At 37.0% G+C, this 12,054-nt stretch overlaps 1 protein-coding gene across 2 annotated transcripts in view; it reads right to left on the minus strand.

Annotated features, from left to right (window-relative positions):
• Positions 1-2,290: 2,290 nt before the first annotated feature.
• Positions 2,291-12,054, minus strand: part of RAB30 (RAB30, member RAS oncogene family) — an 81,115-nt gene continuing 71,351 nt past the window's right edge. For both annotated transcript variants that reach the window (XM_079105628.1, XM_079105627.1), the window contains 2 exons: positions 6,833-7,016; positions 2,291-2,826 (listed from right to left, as the gene is read on the minus strand). In XM_079105628.1, the coding sequence (XP_078961754.1) occupies positions 2,576-2,826; positions 6,833-7,016 (435 nt within the window). In that variant the 3' untranslated portion in view covers positions 2,291-2,575. The remainder of the gene's footprint in view (positions 2,827-6,832; positions 7,017-12,054) is intronic.

Below are 12,054 nucleotides of genomic sequence, written 5' to 3' on the forward strand. Positions count from 1 at the left end.
GGTTAAGATGACTTCATTTGTTTGCATTCTTCTCAACTTCTACTTGAAGGAATTACTATTTAACAACAAAGAAGTCCCTTTTAGCACTAAATCATTTATTTGATATTTATTGCACCTTCAGAGTTTGTTCTCAAATTCCAGATACATCAGTGGAAAAATGCCCATAAGGCCTAATCTGAAATTCACAGAACTAAGAAAAACAAAGCCCCAATTCTCATGTGTCCCTGCTGACAGGCCATGGATAGGCAACTGTTAGCTACAGAAGACTAGAGGGAGTACCAAGGAAGAAAAAGGAACATCTCTCTAATCCCATTCTGAGTCTGGCCAATGGTAGACAGGGGATTAAACCCTAGGGAATAAGAATTCCATAGCATAAATGTGGACCAAGAAGGCATTATTTTGGAACTAAGTTAGTCCAATTCAACAAAGCCTTCCAAGTTCCCAAAGCAACTTATTTTTAACACACTTGCTGCTGTGAGATGAAGTTGGGTCATCATATGCTGGAGACATTGGAATTTTGCCAACAGAAAGGTAATAAATCTAAATTTAGGGACATTATCTCACAGTTTAAAAAGTTAACTTCTGCCCACCTTGATTAACTTATTTTTTGATATTATAGTTGCTGACTCAGTGGAGAAGATGAGGGAAAGACAATAATTATAAATTATTTTGGTTTTTATTAAAGTGATTTTTTTCTATAGAGACAGATTCTACAAGAAAGTCCAAACTTCCGAGATCTGTTTTTCTTTCCCATAAATCAGGAAAAACACAGTGAGGCCAATCAGAAAGTACCAGTCTCTTAATTATAAGTAATAATTCCATGTGCAAGAGATTGGTCATGCTGAAACCTGATAGAGAGATGCTAGAAATGCCTTATCAATACTGTGTTCTACATGACTCATTTCCTTATAATTAAATAGCTTTCTAACATCAACATATCAGGACCAAGATTGTCACCATCTACAGCAACAGCAGAATTACATATCATATCCTTATTCCATTACTCATCCATCAGTTATGCTAAGCAGCAATCTACAGAAACATCTGACAGCATCAACAGTATACAGGTTTAATTACTTTCCCAATTTGCATTTGTATCAGTGAACAAATTGGAAGGTATCAAAAGTATGGCACTGAAGAAACAGCAACACAGATTCAGCAGCATGTCTTCCATTTTGAGTCCTCTTTTAAAACTGGCTAAGTAAAGGCATATATACCTCCTTTGAATTGGAGATTTGCAGTAACACATGCATATCAGGAAGGGAGAAAAAGAGGACCAAAAGGGGAGACCAGGAAAGAGAGGAAAAGAGAAAGAAACAGGAAAGAACATATGGTCATGAGTCTGAGAGTGACATTATTATAAGGAGATGATAAATTACAGCTCAACCTGCTTCCACAGCAGAATTTTTCTAAGGTTATTGAAGATACAAAAATGGTTTGTGAGGCTTTTCATCTGTTGCTACTCTTACTTATACTAAAAATATCTACAAAATCCTAATCCTTGGTTTGTCCAAGAAGGATAGTACCAGAAAGTAAAGGATGTGACCTATTATCAAGGACTGTGCTCTGCTTGAATCCTGCTCTGCAGTCCATTAATCCACAGTATTTTGGTCATATCTGGTCTGTTTTCTCACACTACTTGTAAGGTCTAAGAATTAACCTTTTATATTAGAATATCATCAGTCAATTTTTTTTTCATTTTCAAACTTTTATAAAGGGCAGGAAAGATTTAGACAATAGAAGAAAATTCAGAGATTTAAAGGGGAACATGAAAGAAAAAGTATTCTCTACCTAGAAATTCATTCTAGAAAAGGTAGTAATGAGATTTTGAAAAAGAGTGCCAATTCATGGATTTCCCCCATTTTTAAAATTTCTGTGTAATACATGGAAGGACATTAATGTACTAAAATGTTTGGTCTGTGAAATAGAATCATTAGCACCAAAAGGAGTCATGGAGCTTATATATAATTAAAACAATGATTGTTTTGTTGGTCATGGGTAAAGATTTCATATAATTTTTACATCCCAAAGTTCTTGAAAGTGCCTGTGGACAAAAGAAATAACACTTTTCAGAATCTCCATGGGGTCATCATTACACACCACAGAGAGTACTTGGTGTTCCCAGTTTTGGTTTACCTGGTAGACAAGAAAACCAGGGCCACCAGAATGTCACCATTGAAGCCCTAAAGAACAGCCCCCACATGCGCCCACTGATGTACAGTAGGGATCCCTACAGTACACTTCCCCCTGGACTGTGTTCAGGAATGCACTTTTACTTGCATTTTTGGAGGGGGGGGGGAAAAAAAAAAAAGCAACATGCTCTGCAGATCATGGAGCGCCTAGTGCAATTTTCTTCTCACTCCAACTCCAGACTGCAAAAGGATGAAACCGTTATGTGTTCTGCTAATGCTGGCCTGTGGACGAGGCCCTTGGCCTGCCATGCTTTGTAAGCTCAGGAGCCCACAGGAGTCAGAAGGTCCCAGAGCAGGAGCCACAGTTATCATCTGATCTCCCCAGCAACTCGTGGCCCATTGGGGCAGCTGCTGATGCCTTTTGCTTCTCCTTGCCTCAGCCGTTAGTTAAAATTACAACAAGTCAAATAACTGATGCTTTTCCCTTCTCCAGGGAGGGGTGAGGATACATTGTTCACCAGTGTGTTCTGTCTGGCTTCACTGATGAGTCGGCATGCTAAGTCAAGGAAGAGTTTCTCCACATTATCAGATTCCTTGGCTGAAGTCTCCAGATAATACATGTCCTGAGCTTCTGAGAATTCTTCTGCTCTCTGCTGGGAGACCTCTCTCCTTTCAGCCAGGTCAATCTTGTTTCCTGTAACAGTGGTATGATCAAAGAAAGAATCAACAGTTGACTTTTTGCCAGCTCAGAAGCATAAAAACTAAGTTCCAGGTCTGAAGTCAACCAGACAGATGGGCTAGTGAAGCAAAGCAAATGTGACTGTGATTACTGGGATTTTTATTTTAAAATATTAGCACTATGTATAATGGCAAAGAACTGGAAACAACTCAAATGTCCATCGGTAGGGTACTGGCTAAGCAAGATAGTACATCCACACAATGGAGTATTTGCCCCTATGAAAGCTATGAGGAATATTTCTATATACCACCATGAAATGAGGACACTAGGATATATTGAGCAAAAAAGGCAAAGCAGGAAAACATAACTTACAACTAAGAAAAAGGAAAATATGAATATATAAAACACATTGCTTAATTTTAAAGGGAAGAATAAACCAAAATCTTAATTTAAAAGATAATGGTTACCTATAAAAAACAACAACAACAACAACCAGGGTTGATGGGATAGGAATAGAAGCCAGACCTCTCTGAATATACTTTATTTTATAGTTTTGACTTCAGAAACTTACAAATGTTTTTCATAATTACACAATTAATACAAAACACAATCCCTAAAAGTTGAAAGCAAAATAACCACACACAACTATTTCAAGTAAGTAAGTTTAAGAATATGGTAATTTAACCATACATCCTTAGGTATATATACTAAAAATAAAGAATTGAAGAAAAAACACTCAAATGGTTTCAGTAAGCATCTTGTCAGTGGCAGTGCTGCTACTCTTACTGTGAGGTGCTATGTGTATATTATGGGATAAAGCAAATAAGTAATTATTCTGGTTATCACTGGGAACTGGAAATTTTGTCATGAGAAGGAAGAAATAGAGATATAAGATTAATGAAGTTCAGTAAAATTTCTGCAATCCTGAATTATAAGTGGAAGTTTCACTATGAATAATTCATGATGTATTTGATCTTTTAAAAGTTTTCAACATCTATTCTCCAAGAAACCTGACAAAGATGATATCAACTATTTTACCTGGCAACATCTCTTAAATGACCCAATTGATAAATCACTCTGACCTGGGAATTCTGTGTATGAATTATAAATACTGAATGGAATGCCATAACTTTGGGCTTCCCCGGTGTGCTGATTCTTCACTTGAAGAGATCCTAAAAGTCAAACTTGTATAGTGGTTATACAACAATGCTCCTAGGGGCATTGAGACTTTTAGGCCAGGGCAGATCCCTCACTTGCCTGAATTGAGCCTTGTTTCCTGACACCTGAATTTTCCAGGGGCAGGGAGAGTCCTGGCAAGCTGCTATGAGGACTTCTTTCACTGAAGAGGTATGCCTGATGCCAACCTGCCCTTAAGCCATGTTTGCTGCCCTGATGTAAGTGAATGTAATGCCAAGTGTAACTTATGGTAGTCTTGTGAGAACATTTAGTAGAGCCTACTAAGACAACCCTCTTGTGTATGCTATAGAATCCAACATATGCACACATACATATCAGCCCTGTCCACTGAAAAGCCTAAAAACAATGGCCAGCCTACCAGTAAGGAGGATTCCTAACACCTAGACTGTGGCCTCTAAATAGAAACTTCCCATTAAAAAGGAACAGTGTTTCTTGAACAAATGGTTAAGTCCAGGTCTGGGACAGAAAATGCATGGATTTACCTGGAACACTCATGCCAGAAGGCAAAAAATTACCAAAGAATAATCATCAAAAGATCTCAGAAGTTCATCTGAAGCAGTTTCCACTATCAAAACTGGAGCAATCAGCAATAATTGGAGAATCAGTAATAATTGCAAGGTAATATAATACACTAAATACATTTAAGTCCATAAGTTCATATATTAAAAATATAAAAAATTTCAATAGTTAATTTACAAAGATCCTAGGGAACCAACTTACTACCTTGAAAAACAGTGAATTACAAAAGAAATCAAGTGGTGTTCTTGCTTGTCCTAGGATAACTATACCTGAAATACCATATATGGGGTATTTTTGCTTTAAAAACTTCCCTAAAATGAATCTCTTCACACCTATAGATTTATTTATAGATTTGTGAGAAATGTGTGTGATGGAGGGACATGTCAAATGATACCACAAAGAAAACAATTGATATTTATTAACTCTAGAGGGCAAATGCTTTAATAATAAATTCCAAAAGAAAAAGAAATAGTGGAACTTATAAAGGGAGAATTAAAAGACAACAATCAAGTATGACATAGGGACCATATTTGGAGGTGATTTGAACAAATTTACCAAAAAAGGTATAAATTAGGAAAATTTGAACATTGAATTGTTGAGGCTAGTAAGGGATTCTTAATTATTTTAGGTGTGAGAGTGACATTGTAGCTCACTTTTTTTAATCTTATCAAAGACACACTCATATTGTAAGGTAATTCAAAAATTTGGGACATTTCAAAATAATCTGGGTGGGGAGAGTGGACAGAATAGATGGGAAACAGATAAAATAAGATTGGCCATGAGTTATCTGATGCTTTCTGAAGTTGAGAGATGTACACATGGGGATTCTCTATACTGTTTTCTCTGCTTTGCTTATGTTTGAAATTTTCCATACCAAATTTTTTAAAGCCAATCCCTCTTTCATACTGAACTAACTGATTATCTCTCCTCAAATCTCCATTTAACGTTTTTGGATAAAATCCCAAGAAGTAATGCTATAACTTGAGTTTGCAAGGGCTTTTTGTGGAACACAGAAAAAGCACAGATTCTGAGCTGTGGGCTTTCAAAGGCTTCATGGGAAGGGCTCACCACTGTACACAAGGGTTTTCAGTAGTGGGCCTAGAGCACTAGCTCATAAAGAGGCAGGTACTTAACTAGCAGCCTAACCCAGGAAAAATCCAGCAACTTGTTACAAAGCAATGTATTACTAGTTGATCCTACACGCAATGTGACCTTGAAGAAAGAATTTCACGTCACTAGCCTTTGCTTCCTAACCTGTAAATTTGGGATCATGACATACAAAGCTCCTAATATGATTCCTGGCATATATTTACCAGTTATAATGCTTGTTACAAAAGCTTACTGTTAGCTATAACTTCTGACTTAATGCTTCTGAGGTTCCCTACCCATTTTTCCAAAATTCAGATCTTGTTACACTATACAGCAAATTCCTTCCCAAAAGGAAAACATTTATAACCATACAATTATTAACACTTTTCCATCACCACTAGGAGTTTTTAGTGATTCGTTCCATTTTTACTGTAATTCCATTTTTAATGAATATGTTTGTCACCACAGAAAAGCCAGGGTTGGTTACTGTTTTTCCCCATACTAGACAGAGGTTCTTTCTTCCTACAAAATGAAACAAACTGCAGCATTTTTCCCTTAGTTAACTGTTTCTGAAGTAGAATTTCTCAAATCGGCAAAAATGTAAGAAGGGAAAAAATTAATGAAAGTCTATTTTATAAATAAACAATTGATCCAATAATGAATTTCTTGTACCTTTAAAGATATTTTAGCTGGGCATTATGACACACACCTGTAATCGCAGCAGCTCAGGAAGCTGAGACAGGAGGATCACCAGTTCAAAGCCAGCCTCAGAAATTTAGCAAGGCCCTAAGCAACTCAATGAGATCCTGTTTCTAAATAAAAAATTTTAAAAAGGGCTGGGGATGTAGCTCAGTGGTTAAGCGCCCTTGAGTTCAACCCCCAGTACTAAAAAAAACAAAAGATTTTACTTTTTATACTAGCAGTTTCTACCATCTTGTAACTAGGTTTTTAAAAAATGTATAGCAGCCCACATAACTTTTGTAACCATCCAGTTTCTCCCCTAGAGCCTAGAGAAAACAGCAATGTTTTCTACCTTATTTTCCATCATGATGGGATAGAACTGATTTTGTTTTCTATGCAATTACAGAAGAACTAATGCTATAGCGTGACTTGCTAGAAAATACTTTCTTGGAAAACAGAAAGTCGCAAGTGTTACAGGATTATCAATTTTCTGATACCGACAAATCAGCTTCCCTCTTCACTTGTCCTTACTTACCCACTAACACAGTGATGACCTTGTTGCTGGCATATTGTTCTATCTCCCGCAGCCACTCAGGAAGGCAGCGGAAGGATTCCTCACAGGTAATGTCATAGGTAAGGATCAAGGCATTGGCGCTTCGGTAATAACTCTGGGTAATGGAACGAAATCTTTCTTGACCTGCAGTGTCCCAGATCTGGAGCTATAAAGGCATAAAAGAAGCAGCAGGTTGGAGAAAGAGAAAATAAGAGAGCATTAGCTTACTTTAGCTTGGAAATGGAAATAACTTCCCCCAGAAAATTTCATAGTCATTTTCTATTCTAAAGAAAGCACTTAAAATTTGTTCTTATTAATGTGGTTAGGTGTTTTTGGTTAGAAAAAGGGGCTTATTTTGTTTGTTTTGTTGTTGTTTTGCTATTAAGAGTTCCCTCTTTGTTAAAAAAATTTTTATTCATTATGTTCCAAGCTCTATTTTAAGCACTTTATATGTAGTAACTCAATTTTCACAATAATCCTATAAGGTAGGATATGCTTTCTCACAGTAGGAAACATGCACAGAGAGATTAATCAACTTGCTTGGTGTCTCACAGTTCAACAAGGCATTATGGTCCCAACTTGTAATACCATCCTGGTATTACAAGTTGCTACACAGAGCAAGCTGTCACTCTGTGGCCACTGGTATTTCAGTCAGCAATCAGAAAGGAAAAGTAAATCCAACTTCACCACTCTTTGCAGTTCAAAATTCTAATGAATATATTAATGTATTATCTTTGTTAATGAAAATAGAACCATGCCATGGCAGACAAAAATTTTCCTTCTACCACTTTTAAGCTCCATGACCTCTGGCAAGTCACTTAATCTCTTTTGGCATCTGTTGTTTCTTTATACAAAGGAGATGAAAATATGCAACCTGCTAGAAGTTCACATTTTCTAAACTCATCCACTAGTTCTAAAACCTAATAGTGTATGGTTTTAATTTAAAAAAAAAAAAAGGCCAAACACTTCCCACATTGCCTCTCTCAATTCTCTACATAAAGCAGGCAAGGATTGAAAGCAACTTGTTCTCCAGAGAGACTGCTGAATATAGGGCAAATCACAGGGCCTTGAGAAATAATGTCAACAGTAAGTAATCCCTTCTACTGTATATATTTCACAGGCCGAAAGTGTATTTACCACCTTAGACACAACACCACTTCCTCAGGGAAGGCCTTCTCAAATCTATAGAGGAGGCCAGATTCCCCTTCCCCCACTCCTGTTGCCCAGTGCATCTGACACACTTGGATCATCTAATTATTTAGTAGCTATGTTCCCCACTTGACTCAAAGCTTCCTGACAGGAACCATGCTACCTTTGTTACTGTACATCTGAATCCAAAGAGGATGAGTTGGTTATTGTCACCCTCTGCTCATATCAGTTTAGCTGAAGAGATCGATGGGTGACTAGTAGTCCCTGACTTGAATCTTTAGCACAGAGACTCTCCTTTAAGTTAAAGTGACAGCTACTATTTGATATACATGAAAGTCTGTGTATGCTAAAGGTAAGTATATATAGATGTTGTTAGTTTTTGTTGGAACAAAAGTTATTTCTCTTCTCTGCCTCAAACCTTTCTACTAGGATGTACTTAAAATAGCAGACAATTGTTTTTAAAGCCCCATTGAGCCTCTAAAAAACTTGTGTTTGGATTTAGATGATGTCAATCTTAAGAAATCAGTATGTTCTCATGACTGGCACATCTTGGGAACAGTTTGGAGCATTTTCTAGAATAATGATTGTATGAGTTTGCCAAGATATATACAATTTTCTCAAAGGGGACTCCCAACTTCTAGCCTGATAGTTGATTATTCAGGGTGTTCATACTCCACTGTCTTTATCACTCAACTTGGTTTCACCATGCTCTGCAATCCATTTGCCTTATTTTAGCATTTATATGACATTAACATAGGAAGGGCACTGCATTCGGCACAGGGAGGATACAAGATAAAACAACCCCTGATCCCAAAGAGTTCAGTCTTCAAAGAGGCCAAACCCATAGTTAATTAACTAAAGTACAATACAAGATGTTCCATTAAAAAGGCACCAGAAAGACAGTTTTTCCTAATGTTAGTCTCATGCCCATTAATATATTTTCAATATTGCAGTCATGGATTTTTTTTTAACCACTCATCTCCAGCATGGTTCTGCTACACTCTTTGTCTATTCTTCTTTGCATGCTACTTAACTTCTACTGCCTCACTGTCACAATAATGCAGTGTTATCCTTGGTTCACTAGTCTGTCTCCTTACTGGACTGAGTTTGTTGAGGACCAAGGGTATTTCCCATTTGACATCATACCCCTCAGTGTCTTCCTAAAACAGTAGAGGGGGACACATTTAAATGAAGATTAACTAAATGAACAAAGGATTGTGGAATCACAAAAGAGGGATTCACTAATTCTCCTTAAAAGATTGGTGGGATATAAAAGAAGATTCCACAGATAAAATGTTGTCAGAGCCAGATGATATTAAGTTTTTAGGGGGCAAAGATTTACCTAACACAGTGCTAGGTACAAAGTATGTACTATAACATAGATGGATGGACAGATAGCTGAAGGAATGAGGAATGTACCTACTTTTATGAGTCTCCTATCTAGGCAACATAAATCTGAATAAAGAGAAATACAGCAAATCTTCTACTATAAGGTTTAAATGTTTTAAAGCTTAGAGTTTTGCTTATTACTCATTAATTTATGATAAACCAAAAAATTCAATGTATAAGAGAAAACTCTATTCTGATTTTTTATCATGCTTAAATATACAAAGCAAAATTTATCATTTTAGTCAGTGGGCTACATATGTTTTAATTCTATTTTCTGCCTAAAGTCACTTTAGTGATGTATGCTACTTTAAGAGAAGGCCTCTTCCTTAACTTTGCCTCCAATGATTTGGCATGTATTCTCAGTAGCTACAAGAATCTAATACCTTCTATTCCCCACTTTCAGTCTGGAAGCCATTCCAGAAAGAATGATACTAATAGGGAAGGACAAGGGAACTGAAGTCAAGAAAGAGAATATGACTGAAGGATCACTGAGTGGGTGATGCTACACCAACTGCTAATGAATTTTTTTTTCCACTAATTTTACAGGGTTCTGAGAAAGCTTGCAAATACTAGCAAAAAGACATTTAAACATCACCAAGAATAGGTATTCAGTAAATGACAACAAGTATGACAATAAGATAGACACTGTTTCCTTAGTGATACCTGGTCCTATTCTAATAACAGGCTAAAGAAATTTCTCCCATGTTCACACATTAATGAGGCCCATAGATTAAGATGGATGAATGCAGTCACTCCATATCTAGAGTCAATACACTGGGTTAGAAAAAAAATTCCAGGAAGATTGATTTGATCTAGATTTCAAGGATTAGCCTACTCCCGTTTTTTTTATAAAGTTACAGAACCCTGAAAGAAGTATTAGGGATAGGAACTGCACTGCAAATACAAAGATGAGTAAGATACAAACCTTGTTCTTAGGGAGCCTGTGGTCTTGTGTTGCAGTTAGACACCATAAAATCATGAATTCTAATAATGTAGTAAGCTCTTAAAAATGAGGCTATGGTTTTCAGAAGGTAGAATAAATGGAATACCTAAGCCTAGTGATTCAGGAAAGAAGAGTAAGCCTGTTCTTTAACCATAGGGATCATTTCTTATTCACCCTTATTTCCAGCCAATGTTTGCCATATGGTAGGCAGTAACATTTCTGGTCCAACAAATGAACTCACGTATTCATATATAAATGAGAAACTCAGATATCTGGAAGTAAAATGTGTGAAAGAGTAGTTATCCTTACCTGACTCCAGTTGGCAACTACCCCACCTCTGCTGGAACCATAGAAATCAACAAAAGGTTCTTTCCACCAACGCCTCTATAGCACATTCCAATCTCTTTCCTGTCCCCACACCCTAGTTCTTTCTCCTCAATCCAAACACTATTTTCCTGACTTTCTGGTTGGCATTTACATAGATTTCACACCAAGAGCTCTCCATTCACTATTGTATTTGGTATAGATGTCTTTGCAGTAAAGAACCATTTTGAGTTAGGAAAGCTTCTGTTATCCATTCAGAAGCCTCATCCTATAACTTCTTTGTGATAGCAAATATCTATGAAGTGCTACAAAAACATTATGGAGCTTCTCTGCCCTTCCTAAGGAACTCAAAAGAAGGAGTACATATGGGAGGTGGATGCAAATAACATGGACTCAAATTTGGAATGCTTAGGTTGTGATCTTGCTAGAATTCTGATGTCAGCTTTCACTGAGCTGCTTATGGCTGGATTTATTACTTCCTTCCACGGTACTCACCTCTAAGAGACCCAACAATGGAATTTCAATAAATGAGTGGCAGGTAGAACACAGTGCCTAAGATCAATATCTTTACCCTCTTTCCATGTAATTTAGTTTCACTTCACATTTCTTTCCATCACCTTCCTTGCCTTGCTCCACGGTGATGGACCTTTTGTGCCTTCATTCCCCTCTTATCCCACAGAAGGGGAGGTGGCAGGGAGGCAGAACAGGTTCAAATCCTCCGTCTCCCTTCCTGACTATATAGCCATGAATAAGTAAGTCACCTGTCTTTTCTGAAGTCTGTAAAACAAAAATAATACCACTTACCTCCAAGAGTTTATAGTAAAAATTAAGGTAACTATAAAAGCACCTAGTAGAAGCATTGACTATAGTAGGTACTCAGTGAACACAATCTCCCTTCTCCTGTTACTGGACATACCATACTTCTTCCTGGTACCAAGCTATCCAGAAGCCACCAAATGTGGGAAAGGGTAGAGACCATGGATTCTTTCTTGAACCCCTCATTTATTATCTATTACTAGGGACAAAGGTATGTGGGAGATAGGATAATTTTAATAAGTGATTAATATGGCTTAATTACCGAAAATGAAATGTGGAAATCAGGAGGCTTTTTCACAGACCTGCTGTTATAGGAGGCAGCACAGTTTATTGGCCCAACTCATGAAATCCAAAAAGAAATTTCTTCCTTGTTTTTACATCACCTCTGATGTGACAGAAGACAAGACAAACTTGCTTTAGCCCTTTTTTCTCTGTTCTAATTTTTGAACATATTATCTAAAATCCCTTCCTGCTCTCAAAAAGGGACTAGAAATAAGTGTCACAGCTGAATATATTGTTTTCAATGTGGGTTTCAATCAGATTTTTCCCCCACTGAGGATTAAATCCACAGGTACTTTACCAC

Source organism: Sciurus vulgaris (genome assembly GCF_902686455.1).
Source record: "Sciurus vulgaris genome assembly, chromosome: 11".
Taxonomy (NCBI): domain Eukaryota; kingdom Metazoa; phylum Chordata; class Mammalia; order Rodentia; family Sciuridae; genus Sciurus; species Sciurus vulgaris.